Genomic DNA, 12,864 nt, shown 5'->3' on the forward strand with positions numbered 1-12,864 from the left:
GAGAGAGAGAATCCTGCTATGAACAAACAAAATCACACAAAGCAGGACCCTCATCTAGGTGCAATTACATTATTTGTACAAGGTATATTTATTGGATTGGATGCTGGTGGGAAACATCTGAGAAGATGGGACTCTGTCTTCTCAAATATTTTTAAAAAGCTGTGTCCTAGAATTGTTCCTGATGAAATTTCGGTTTGATTTTCCTCCTGTTAGAGCTAACTAGATTCTCTAGGAAGCAGGGATTTGATCTCCTCCATTAGCTGCAGCAGCCAGAGGTTTGCTAAATAAGACAAATGAAAAACAAACAAGGTGATATCAGATGTATTTAAGTCATTCTTTATTTTATTTTCTTCTGAAATGAGAGCAGCTACAGTTTTGCATCTTTTGCAGCTGCATTAACAATACTAACCTATGGAAATTAGTGCTTAGAAAACCTGTGCTTAGGCCCTAGGTGGTTCTCAGATGGATCAATTGAAGCAAAATGCCTAGTATGTTTTTAGCCCGATGATAAGAGCAGGGAGGAAATAGAAATGGCACAGGCCACTCAAGACACTCACTTTACCTGGAGTGAGATGATTAATGGATTGAAACAATTAGTGAATACTAGGGTAGGACGTATATAATATAAGGTTCCTTTGTGTACTTCAAACAGGTCAACCACGAGAAGTTCAATGTGTTGACCAACTGCATTATGCTTTCTAAGGCAGGCCAAAGAAGAGTCTCAACATATTAGACAGATTTTAACAACAACAAAAAGTTTAAAATTAAAAGTGTTTATAGTTAAGGCACTATTTATCCTATCAAATGAGACCTTTTCCTTCCTGACTCTACAGAGGAGCTGAGTATGCACTTTTAGACAGTCAGAAGACACCTTCCTGACCTTGAAGGCTGTTATTGTAAGCTTTCTGGGGCCTTTATTTCTTTCACTGTAGACACTGAGGCTTTTACAGTGGTAACACTTTACACAAATGACTCAGCCTTCTTTGCAATAAAGAATATGGCCTTTAAATAATTCCCTTTCCTTCCCACCTTTTCTGTCTGTATTCTCTGCTTCTTCCTCTCTGACCACTCTTTCTCACTCCCTATTTTCTATCTCTGTCTTTCCCTCCTTCTGTCATGATTTATAAACATTGGATACACTTCTTCCAACAAATTAAAACAGCTTGCTCCAATGAAATCCCATGAGGAATGATATTCTAGAAATAAAGCATGAAAAAGATCTTTGCTCACTGGCTTTCACTCACTAATAGACATTAATATTCTTATGATTTTCAACACAAATTCTTGTTTCCCATCACTAAAAAAGTTAGGTGATCTTTATGAAAGAGAAAACGAGTCCCCCCGAGTGTGTTTGCATATTAGCACGTAGCCAGGTCTCTGCCAAGTCGCTCTCTGACTGACTGCTGCAGATGCTCTTTCTCAAGTATTCTGAGTCATATCTTTAGTGCAAGTCTTCAGGGACAAACAATAGCACCTGTTCCTCACAAGATATCAGGCCAGTTAGCCCATTCATGTATCTTTAATGAAGCTCTGGGGCAGATGGCAAAAAATGGCATCATCAACAACTTAGCACAGAGAAAACAAAGGGGATGAGTGTTGATGCAACAATTCTGTTTTAGAAACAGGAAGAGACAGAACCTAAGTGTTTCACGTGCATCTGCCGCTGTCCGCCTTGTCTGAACGACATGAGGAACACCCAGGCAATTAAAATCCCCTGGCATGTACCCTATTTGATCAAGAATGTGTCTCCTTCCTTTCCAAAAGGGAGCTGCTTTGGTGAGGGACTGTGGAAGGTTAGAATTAATGGACAGTTGTGATTTGGGGCGTGCACTGTGTTCCTTCCATGATGCACTGACTGAGCTTCACCTACGATGGGTTCCCAGTTTCTCATTAGTCATTCACGTGACATATCCAGCCAGTTATTGCTGACTTCCAGAGCAATAAAAATAATGCAGTTTCATACTCAGATATATTTTTGTCCACATCAAGTTTCACTCTTTGTCTTAACAAAATCTGTTTTACTCCTTTATCAAAGGATAATTACCAAGTATCTGTGAATTTGTGCTAAGGGAAAGATACCCTTTCAAGCAAAAAGGATGCTATTTTGAATTTTTGATAACATCTTGGAAAATACATGTGGAGACTGGTCATTCTTTGATGTAGCAAGGGGAATTCTATTATTTTTTTATTCTTTAGTAAACTATTTTTGGAGGTTGCAGTTTCCAGTGTGAGTGCCTTTCCTGGCATGTCACCAGATGGGAAAATATGATGGTGGGAAGGAAAAGGAAAGGCAAGCTTACATTCTTCAGAGCAAGGTGGGGGCTTTTCTGTATCTTCAGAAGTCTTTATCTGCCTTAAGCACTAACACTCAGCCAGTGAACTTAATTCAGCTTCCATAGGAGGAAAGTACTCCAGGTGCTTATGTGTTTTTGTGTAGCCACCAAGCCCTCTTTTCTCTCCCCACTAACTTGCCCTTGTTTTCTATTCCCCACCTTCAAGCAATAATATTCTAGTAAGTACAATGAATGGACAGCTATGAAAGGGGGAAATTATTGCTTTAATTTATACTTATTACTTATATTACAACCATGAACCTCTAAGACAGGGTCACCTTCTGATATATGCATTGTTTGGTGACTTGTGTGTTATGCAAACATTATAAAGTGTAGTTACACAAACCTAGATGGTATAGCCTACTACTGTAGTTATAAGTGCTATACTTTTATACACCTGCCAGCTCAGTAGGTTTGTTTACACCAGCATCAAAACAAGCATGTGAATAATTTGTTTCTGTAGACATTACAATGACTACGGTGTCACTGGGCTGTTAGGAATTTTCCCGCTCTATTATAATTGTTGTTATGCAACACATGACTTTGCACCGGTGAGTTGTACTGGTGAGTTTTCTATAACAGATAGTGGTTGGAAGTATTCATAGACCTCCATTACCCTTACTAATTTTTAAGACAGATGATTCCTTTAAAATAGTATCACACTGGGGAAATCTGGATAAGATTGTTGGATTATATCAAGGTCAATACCCTAGTTGTGATATTGTACTATAGTTTTTCAAGATGCTACTATTGGAAAAAAATGGGTGAAGAGTACATTGGATTTCTGTGTATTATTTATTACAATTTTGTACAAATTACAATTATGTTTATAAAACTTCCAGTCAAATAATTGTTATCACAAAGAATTATATTCCTTATCTCAGTTAGGTTGGTTTAGTAAGAAATGACTTTAAATGGGACTTAAAAATATAGACTTTGAGCTGGTTTTACCTGCGACTTGAATCCTGGCTCGACCATTTTTTAATTGACCAAAGTTACTTAAACTCTCACAGTTTTGTCTTCCTCATTAAGTGAATGAGAATAATAACAGTAAACACACCATAGAATTTTGAAGATTAAATGAGATAGAGCATGTAAATCACTTTCTCTTTGCTGGACATATAGGAAACACTGGAAAGGACTAGCTGCTGTGATTATCATTACCACTACCGTTACTTCTGTAAATAGAGCTAGAAATGAGCTTTCTATCATTTCTCAGCCTAGATTCTAATTGGCCCTTGGATATTTTGGCTTGTGTTTAGTAAAGGGCACTTTGAATTTTCATATCATTGTTTTACTTAAAACAAGTTAAGGAAAATTTTATCATTTGGAGCTAAATGGTCATTGCTAATGAATGTATTATAATAAATTATTGGAATTAGTTACAGTAGATTTATGATCAAATTGTCCTGGGCGCAAAACAAGAGAGAATTTGAAAGAAACTGAAACTAAATAAATATAATAGCCATACTCCAACAATACACCTCTGAACATACAATTGTTTTTAGTTGCAGGGCTCTAGATTTTTCCTACCGAAAATGTGTACACATGTGGTTTCCCCTGTTTTCTATCACTGAAGTCCATGTGATGCAATGGAAAAAGCCCTGGACGGGATAATTAGCAGTTCTGGACCCTAGATCCAGCTTGGTTGTCCAATGTAAACCCAGGCTTGTATCTTTTATCCTCTCTAGTCACCTGGTTCCATGTGGGTTTGACTTAGATTAGTGATTTTCAAAGAGTAGTCCCTGGACCAGCAGCACCAGCCTCACTTCACATGGGGATTTGTTAGAAAAATACACTCTTAGGCCCCTACCTCAAATCTACTGATACACGGTCAAGGGCATGTACCTCGGTTGCGGCCACATCCCCAGTAGGAGATGTGCAGGAGGCAGCTGATCGATGTTTCTCTCTCATTGATGTTTCTAACTCTCTATCTCTCTCCCTTCCTCCCTGTAAAAAAATCAATTAAAAAAATATATAAAAAAAATCTACTGATACAGAGACTTTGAGGGTGGGGTGAGCAATCTGTGTTTTAGCAAGCCCTCCAGATTCTGATGCACACTAAAATTTGAGCATCACTGCTCTGAATTATTTTAGTCTACATTTTAGATAGTTGGATCCAACCCCAGAGTTTCTGATTCATAGGTCTGGGGTGGAGCCCCATAATTTGCTTTTTTAAAATTCTCAGGTATGGCTGATGCTGCTAGTTAGGGACCGTACTTGGAGAACTACTAGGTGAGATCAACTCTAAACTCTGTTCCACCTCAGTCTACTATTATTGTTCTCCCTGTGCCTTCTGTTCCCCTCTTTATTTACTTTGACCCTCGTTTTATTGAAACTGCCTCTGAGCTAATAGCACTGAAAATCTAACATTTCCTACCTTGTAGAGAGTGATGGACAGAAAGGAACTTCCTTAAACTATTACAGCTTATGTTAATATGAAACCCCTATAGCTCCTTGGCATTAAAAAGGACCCTAGATAGTTTACTTAGTTTTCTCATGTACATAGCTAGTTACAAAGGAAATATCTTCAGGCACCAAGATTCAAGAATTAAGGTCTGATGCTTAATTGGCATTGATCCCTTATGATCTGAAGAGCTTGGACACCGTGAAAATAAAATTATGTTTTCCTCCTAAGATGCTGCTTAATGAATAATTACATCTTCAAATGATCCCAGTAATCCCACCTCTTCTTTTTCACGGGTTTCTAGATACTTGGGATGGGATAATGCTCTGTGAGGTGTGGTATCTGCCGAGAACATGACAAGCCTTGGCCTGCCAAACTGAATTATTTAGTTGGCTCATGTTTTCTTTTTTGAATTAGAATTATGCATAAGATCCACTGTTTCTTCTTTTATCAGTAAGTTGATAATTTTTCTAGAACTGAATATTCAAACTATATAAAAAAGAGAGCAAAGACCTAACGCTTACCAAGTGCCTATTATGTGCCACAAGCATTACTTTCTTTTTCTATTAATCCTCACAATAATCATGTAAGGTAGTATCACTAACTTTGCTTTTTACGTGACAGAATAGACTCAGGAAGGTTAAATGAGTGTTCAAGATCACACAGCCAACAGAAGGGCAGTGTATAGATGTAAGCTCGGATTGTTTGGCAGTAAAGCCTTTGTAGGAAGAGTAGATAGTGAATAAATTGTGTTGAATGGATGAAAGAATGACTAGATCACATTATCTTCCTAATGTTGACTTTTAAACAACCATAGAATTATCAGGTTGCAAAGGGTGTATAGGTCATTATCTAATTAGGGTTTCAGTTTCATATGTCCTTTCAAGAATTTCTCACATGTAGGTGTACAACCTTTACTTGACCACCTCTAGGTAAATGGCACACACACTCTCTTTCATCAGTGATTGTTGGATTACTCATTATTAGAAAATTCTTTGCATTAAACTTCCCTAAAATCTCTTTCTTTTGAACATAGTTCTTCCCATTGTAACTGCTCAGATTTAATCTGGTTCATCTTCCATATATCATTCCTTCAAACATTTGAATATAGCGTATCTTTTCTATTCCAAGCTAAATGTCCTCCATTTTTTTCCAGCTACTTTTCAAGATCCAGCACACATAATAATAAGTTAATAGCCATGGCTATTAAGGTGGCTCATTGGTTGGAGCATTGTCTCATGCACCAAAGTTGCTGGTTTGATTCCTAGTCAAGCCACATGCCTAAGTTGTGGGTTCATTCCCTGGTGGGGTGTGTACGGGAGGCAATCATTTGGGTTTGTTTTTTTTTTATCACCTATCTCTCTCTCTCTCTCTCTCTCTCTCTCTCTCAGTGGAAGCATATCCTTGGGTAAGGATATAAATTAAACAAACAAACAAATAAATTAATTAATAAAATGTAATAAGTGTCTGTTAAATGACAAAAGGAAAGATTAAATAAATATGATACCTAGACTTCTCACTTTCTTGCTCCCCTTCTTTAGAGTGTGAAGCATCTGTGCTATGTGCTGGGTACATGAGGGGACCATATTTCTAGGAGTAGGTGAAATGATTTCCTTCTATATACTCTTGCACTGAACAATAGTCACCCACAAAGAATACCATGTTTTATTTTCTGACGTATAACAGTGCCCTCAATGTTGACATCTCAGATTTGCATCAGGTCACATCAGCTGGGGTTGGAAGCAAACTTAGTGTTTTTCTTCAGGGTTAAAGGCAAGACCTGGGCACTAGGGGATCAGCTCCAATTTAAGCAGGCTAAGTTTGTACTCTAACGTACAAAACTTGGGCTTACCTCAGCTAAAATGGGAGAAATAGCTGCCTAAAGCTAGTTTCTTTCACGCCCCACTGGCAAGGTAGTAATTGCACAAAGACCTTTTTATTATAAGTTGATTTTCCTGAGAAATGAATTCAGAAAAATACTGTAAAGTGTTTATTTTTTGCTTGCCCTTTATTAACCCACATCATAGGGCTTTCCCTAGAGAAAAACTGTTGGTAAATGAAACCCCTTAGACCCACACAGAAGCATTTTGCACCATGTCCCTGGCTGTGGAGGGAACAAGGACAGGACAAGGCAAGTTAGTGCTATTTAAACAGGGTCACCAGCCAGTGTGTGGATTTCTGCCTGAAAAGAAGATTTAGGAATTTAAACAGGGGAAAGGTTTGGGGCCGGTAGAATTAGTGGTGACGGTTTATATCTTAAATAGACATTAATGTAGCCTTGTTATGCTAGTAAGGAGGACAAAAACCCCGTTTGAATAAAAGGTCATTTCTGTTAATACACCCTAGTTTTGATCTTTATATAACAAAAGTCTCGTAGTTCAACTTATAGAATCAGGCCCGGAAAGCCAGGACAAAACCTTCCTGTGATGCTCTCGAGAACCGGGGCAGCATGTCTGGAGGAAAGGAGGGAGCTGGGAAATTAAAGTGTGATTTCCACAGGCATGATTCTGTCATAGCTCTCACTTTCTTTATATGGAACACAAATACTGATATAGAGAGTGAAGATTTTCTATTTTGCATTTTTGTGCTCTTTGATACATTTATTGAGGTCAAATGAAATTTGATGTAGTAGGATTTATTATGAAATGCTCTCTGAATACAACTCCATAATTACTGAGCTACATGGTAGTGCATAAAGCTGTAAAACTGCTTAGCCAGACAAGCAATTTATATGTTACATCGAGGTGTGTATGGCAAAGAATATTAGTTTAATTGGGAGCCAAGATGTAGTAGCCTTAAATCTGAAGAGCTATATGTTTAACATAATGCAGTGAGGCTTTGAAATAAGATACCTAACTGGGGAGACACAGCTTTTGGAATACATAACAATTAGACATTATTTTCTGCCCAAGGATACTAAATACTATTTTTAAAATAAAGCACAGAATGCAAAGCTGGTGTAAGGGTAAAACCTTTAAACATTGTACAATGTAAGAAGCAACGTATTTCTTTGTTTTAAAAAAGGAAAGAAAATAAAGGATAAATAAAGTTGAGATAAAAGAAAACCAGTAACTACAATTTAGTGGAAGCAAATTCACAATGAGGTGATGTTCTTGCTGTGCTAATGGAATCTAAGAGAAGGGACTTGTGGAATGTGGCCCAAGTTTTCTGAGGGAGCATATTTGGAATGAGGTTGGAGGTGGGTGGCTGTTTGGGTACCCACACGCCACCAGGAGTGAAAAACAAATACTTCTTGGCGTACATTTGCTCTCTGTCTGATCATAGGCTCTCTTCTGTTTAGCAGGTTCAGGGTCACATGCCTCCGCTCATGATCCCAATTTTTCCACATGACCAGCGGACCCTGGCAGCAGCTGCTGCTGCCCAACAGGGATTCCTCTTCCCCCCTGGAATAACATACAAACCAGGTAAGTAGAGAGGAATTTAACATTCTTTTGGAAATGCTAAAATCCACATGTTTTTGCTTAGTAGTCACAACAAACACAGGAGCACATGAAAGAACTATGAGTACAAAGATCATGAAAGCTTATTTAAAAGTAAAATTAGAACTGGGAAGTTAATTGGGAAGGTGACATGTTAATAAACTAATTGGTTGCTAAAAACTTTTACTTTCTCTTCTTCCACTTGATTTTGTTGTTGTTGTTGTTCATAGATAAAATGCTACTTTCCTTGGGGGTGATTCCACATTTTTTATTAGCTCTGTCTCATACCTTTACTGTGAATAATTGTCTTTGGTTACCAATGCTTTCCTCCCCAAGAGCTTTTATATCCTGGCCGAGTGGTCACGTACAGTATAAAATGTTGTTATTAGTTGTTGTCTGATTTCTCTTGGAAGAAAAATTAAAACTGGATTGATTTAACTAACTTACCATGAATAGCTAAAATTCTTTCTGATGTTAGTCTAAATAATGAAACATTCAGTAGTATTTTCTCATTCATCTTGGAACCTCAAAAAACAGGTCACATAACCTTGCAGTGAAATATGTTTTGAGATGATTTAGCAAATGTTATGATTTTTCTTTATTCCTCTGAGTTTACTGGACTCCTAGGGAATTCAATTAGGGACACAGAATGGTTTGAAGGTTCTTTCAGAGCCTCCTTGTAAACAGGGCTTTAAATGTTTAAAGATATGTTGCCAAAGGAATCCAATGTAAGAAGATAGTCAAGTAAATAAAAGTCAACCTTAATTTCATTTGTGCATTCTTTGTAAGTGACCTCAGCTCAGAAGTAGTGACCTTGTTCTACTCATTAATAATTTCTGTGTCAAGTTCTTTTTAACATATTAACCTGCTTATATTACCCACCAAATCTGTGTGTAACAAATCTGAGTGCAGCAGTTTCTTTGTGTTTGGGGTTTACAAAGTGAACAAAGGTATTTTAATATGTTTAAAGCACTAATAAAATATAAATCACTCTACTAAAATGCTTGGTAAGAAAGTTTACTAAGTAGCATAAAAACAAACCTGGTGAATTTTGATACTTATTTTAACTGTTTGTTGCTATTGATTACTCTTTTGCTCTTAGTCGAGTACACTCTTCCTTGTAGGGAACGGTAAGATGTGCGTCAAAACTCAAAGGATTTAAAGAATAGAGATGTTAAGGGATTGGCTTATTTAAGGACTGACTTCGAAAATTCTTCAGATAAAAAAATGGCAATCCTTAGTATTAAAGGTTTCTGGGCACCTGAGTGAAAGACAGTTGTGGTATTCAGATTGCTAAACATTGGTTTTTCTAGAGCAGAATTTTCAGAACAAGTTATATACCCTATGAAGTTGAGATTCATATTAAGGACAAGAGTATATTTTGTCAGAGAATATGCTTCTGTCAGTGCAGTGTTTCAGTCCTTATCTGTTCTCTGTAAGTATTTCTGAACTGTTTCTTCATCTTGAGTATCTTTGGAATGTTGGTGTAAACTAAATTTACTGGTTTATCCTGAATCTGAGTTTGTCATCTCTCTACCAATCTTAGAATCCTTTTAAATGAACTATATGTGGAACTCTCTATTTCATTTCAGTGTTTTTAAATTTGAAATTCTCCACACTTCAAAATCAGGTATGAGCCTTACTTTCTACTAGACATACATATCAACATAGTTAACATGTTGCCTAATTTTGTTAAAATAGTGATGACATTTTTCATGAGGACAGATATTGTTATATAGTCAATGAAGTTGGACCATTTTTTAAAACTCTTCTCATATAGCATCAATGAGGTTATAATATGTAACTAAGAAGAATATAGAGATTTGGACAATATTGTACAGGTGTGAGTTACCTCCCTCGAACCGCATATGTGCAGCACAGTGTAGTGTTCTGGGGAAGCAAAGTTGTATTTGATTATTTTGGCTAAAACCTTTTGGTTAAGGCAGGACAGTAGATTTGGACATTAGGACAGTTTTTAATCCCAGGCAAGGCTGGTGATAAAAGTATTTTGTGGTGACTCCTAAGTTATGTCAGAGAAATTAATTAAGCAGAACTCTATATTCTTTAATTTGTTGGCTAATCTAGGCTTTACTGTATATAAAAATTATACTTAAAAAGAATTAAAGTTATATGTTCTTACACTATTAGTAGAGAAATTACATATTCAGGAGACTTAACCTATACAGTGTTCTTGTCATTCACCTGAATTTGGGGAGGAGAATTCTGGACCAGAGTCTGAATTTGGACCAGAGTCTGGAGTAAGAAAACTTTTTTGCTATAAACTGAGCTATGGTAATTTTACTTGAAATACACATGAGACAATGACTAAATTTTTAGAAGAGAGGAACTTTGTCACATATAAAAGCTGTGCATTGATCACATAACTTTATATTTTGATCCTCTAAGCAAGAGGCTGAGCAAATGCTACCTTGTTCTTCACAAATTACAAAATAAAGGACTCTCTTTTTTCTCCTTTTCTACCTTCCCATAACCTAAAACAATTCCAGAGAGCTTATGCTGCCAGCTGATTGAATAATCGTCTTGATTGCTAGACAGCCAGGCCCTCCTTGGGGTGATATTCACAGTGGAAATTGTCTGTTTCTGAACCCATATTAGCACAGCCTAAAAACTAACATATTTAGGGCTCTGGGACTTCCCCTTCAGATAGTTTGCCCATCACTCTGGGCATTGCAGGGTTCCTGTGCACAGTGAGAAGCAAGCAAGCTCTCCCACCTCGCTGGCTTACTGAGGAGTGTTGCCCACAGGAATTGTGCATGTTGATGAACTTTCCCTGTATTCCTACTTTTCTGAGACTATTTTTCCTATCATGAACAGTTATTAGATTTTGTCAAATGCATCAATTGAGATGATCAAGTGGGGGTTTTCCCCCTTTGTTCTATAAATATGATGTATTACACTGAGTCTTTTAGATGTTGAATCACTCTTGCATTCTTGGGATAAATATTACCTAGTCATAGTGAATAATATTTTTAATATGTTGTTGGATTCAATATGCTAATATTTTGTTGAGGAACTTTGTATCTATATTCATAAAGGATATTGGTCTGTTTTTTGTGTTTTTGTTTTCCTGTGATGTCTTTATCTGGATTTGGTATCAAGGTAATGTTGGTCTCATTACTGAATAGTTAGGAAGCATTTTCTTTCTCTCTCTCTCTCTCTCTCTCTCTCTCTCTCTCTCTCTCTCTTGTTGAAGACTTTGGGAAAGATTAGTGTTAATTTTTCTTGAATATTCAATAAAATTTACTGGTGAAGCCATCTGATCCAAGACTTTCCTTTGTTGGGAGGTTTTGATTACTGATTCAATCTCTTTACCTGTTATAGTTCTGTTGGTATTTTTTATTTTTTCTTGAATCCATTTAGGTAATTTGTATCTTTCAAGAATTTGTCTGTTTCTTCTAGATTTTCTAATTTTTGTTGGTGTACACTTGTTATCTAATGCTTCTTTTTAATTCCTTTGTTTCATTTAGCATTTATTGAGCACCATTTATTTGTCTATAAACATAAATAATAAATTTTATGTGCTAGTAAATAAATGAAATAAGCATTTATATAAAATAATTATATAAGTATAATGTATATTCTAATTTAATTTTCATAAAAATTTTAAAAGTAGCATTATTTCTATTTTGTTAAAAGAAAACAAAAGTCAAACAACCAAAGAACTTGTATTCATATACTAGTATTCATAACCCATGGACACAGACAATATGGTAGTGAAGGCCTGGGGCAGGGGCAGGAAGGCTAGAAGAGGTCAATGGGGGTAAAAGGGGGTCAGATATAATACTTTCAACAATAAAGATTTTAAAAAAAATAAAATAAAAGATGCTCCTTGAGAAAAAAGATGTTCAAACACATTGATTAACTTTTCTAAGCACTCCCATTTAGGAATTAGCAGAGATAGAATTCAGACTGGTTCTCTGATTTGATATTTTATGCTCTTGTGGACATGGTCTAAGTGTGGATGACATTAAGAAAAATCTGGTGTTTGCTTTTTCTGTAGGAAAAAAATGTGATTTATATGTATGGGGTTAGCCAAATGACATCTTATAGAGATGGGATTTCTACCGCTTCCAGAATTAAAACATAGGTGTGTAACCACTGTTGCTGGAATACTTGATTAAATCTACTACTTGAAATTAAAGCATCTTAGTTTCTTCATATTAGTGTTCTAATTTGTAAATTAAAATGTTGCAGTCCAAGAAGAAAATATGTTCATCCATGTAAACTAACCTGTTTTCATGGAGATCATTTTAACTGTTCCTCCTTCATATATAGAGCTTATATCATTGGTGAGCTAATATTAAGGCATAAACTGAGTGGTATTATAATTTCATTTTTTGCAATGGGGGTGGATTTATATCAGTTCATCGACCCTCACTTATTTAATTGCTATTGTGACAAATTCCATGAATTTTTATATATTGGTCAGAGGAGTGAATGCATCTAAGAAATAGGTAAAGAAATTAAGATTGATTCTTGATTCTTAGCTTCTTTGAAGGTATCAAAAACAATGCAGATAGCCTGGAAAGCATGGCTCAGTGGTTGTGTCGACCTATGAACCAGGAGTTTGTGGTTCAATTCCCTGGTCAGGGCACATGCCTGGGTTGCAGGCTTGATCCCCAGTGTGGGGCATGCAGGAGGCAGCCAATCAGTGATTCTCTCT

General features: G+C 36.5%; 1 protein-coding gene across 17 annotated transcripts in view; it reads left to right on the plus strand.

Annotated features, from left to right (window-relative positions):
* Nucleotides 1–12,864, plus strand: part of LOC102766902 (transcription factor SOX-6) — a 140,076-nt gene that overhangs the window by 15,405 nt on the left and 111,807 nt on the right. For 8 of the 17 annotated variants that reach the window (XR_001513205.1, XM_015561399.1, XM_015561401.1 and 5 more), the window contains exons 1-2: nt 2,232–2,315; nt 8,042–8,165. Coding sequence is in view for 16 of the 17 variants with exons in the window: in XM_015561399.1 (XP_015416885.1) it covers nt 2,256–2,315; nt 8,042–8,165 (184 nt within the window). In the remaining variant the exon portion in view is untranslated. The other 9 variants (XM_015561408.1, XM_015561402.1, XM_015561407.1 and 6 more) reach the window with 7 other exon arrangements.

Source organism: Myotis davidii, unplaced genomic scaffold, assembly GCF_000327345.1.
Source record: "Myotis davidii unplaced genomic scaffold, ASM32734v1 scaffold876, whole genome shotgun sequence".
Lineage (NCBI taxonomy): Eukaryota > Metazoa > Chordata > Mammalia > Chiroptera > Vespertilionidae > Myotis > Myotis davidii.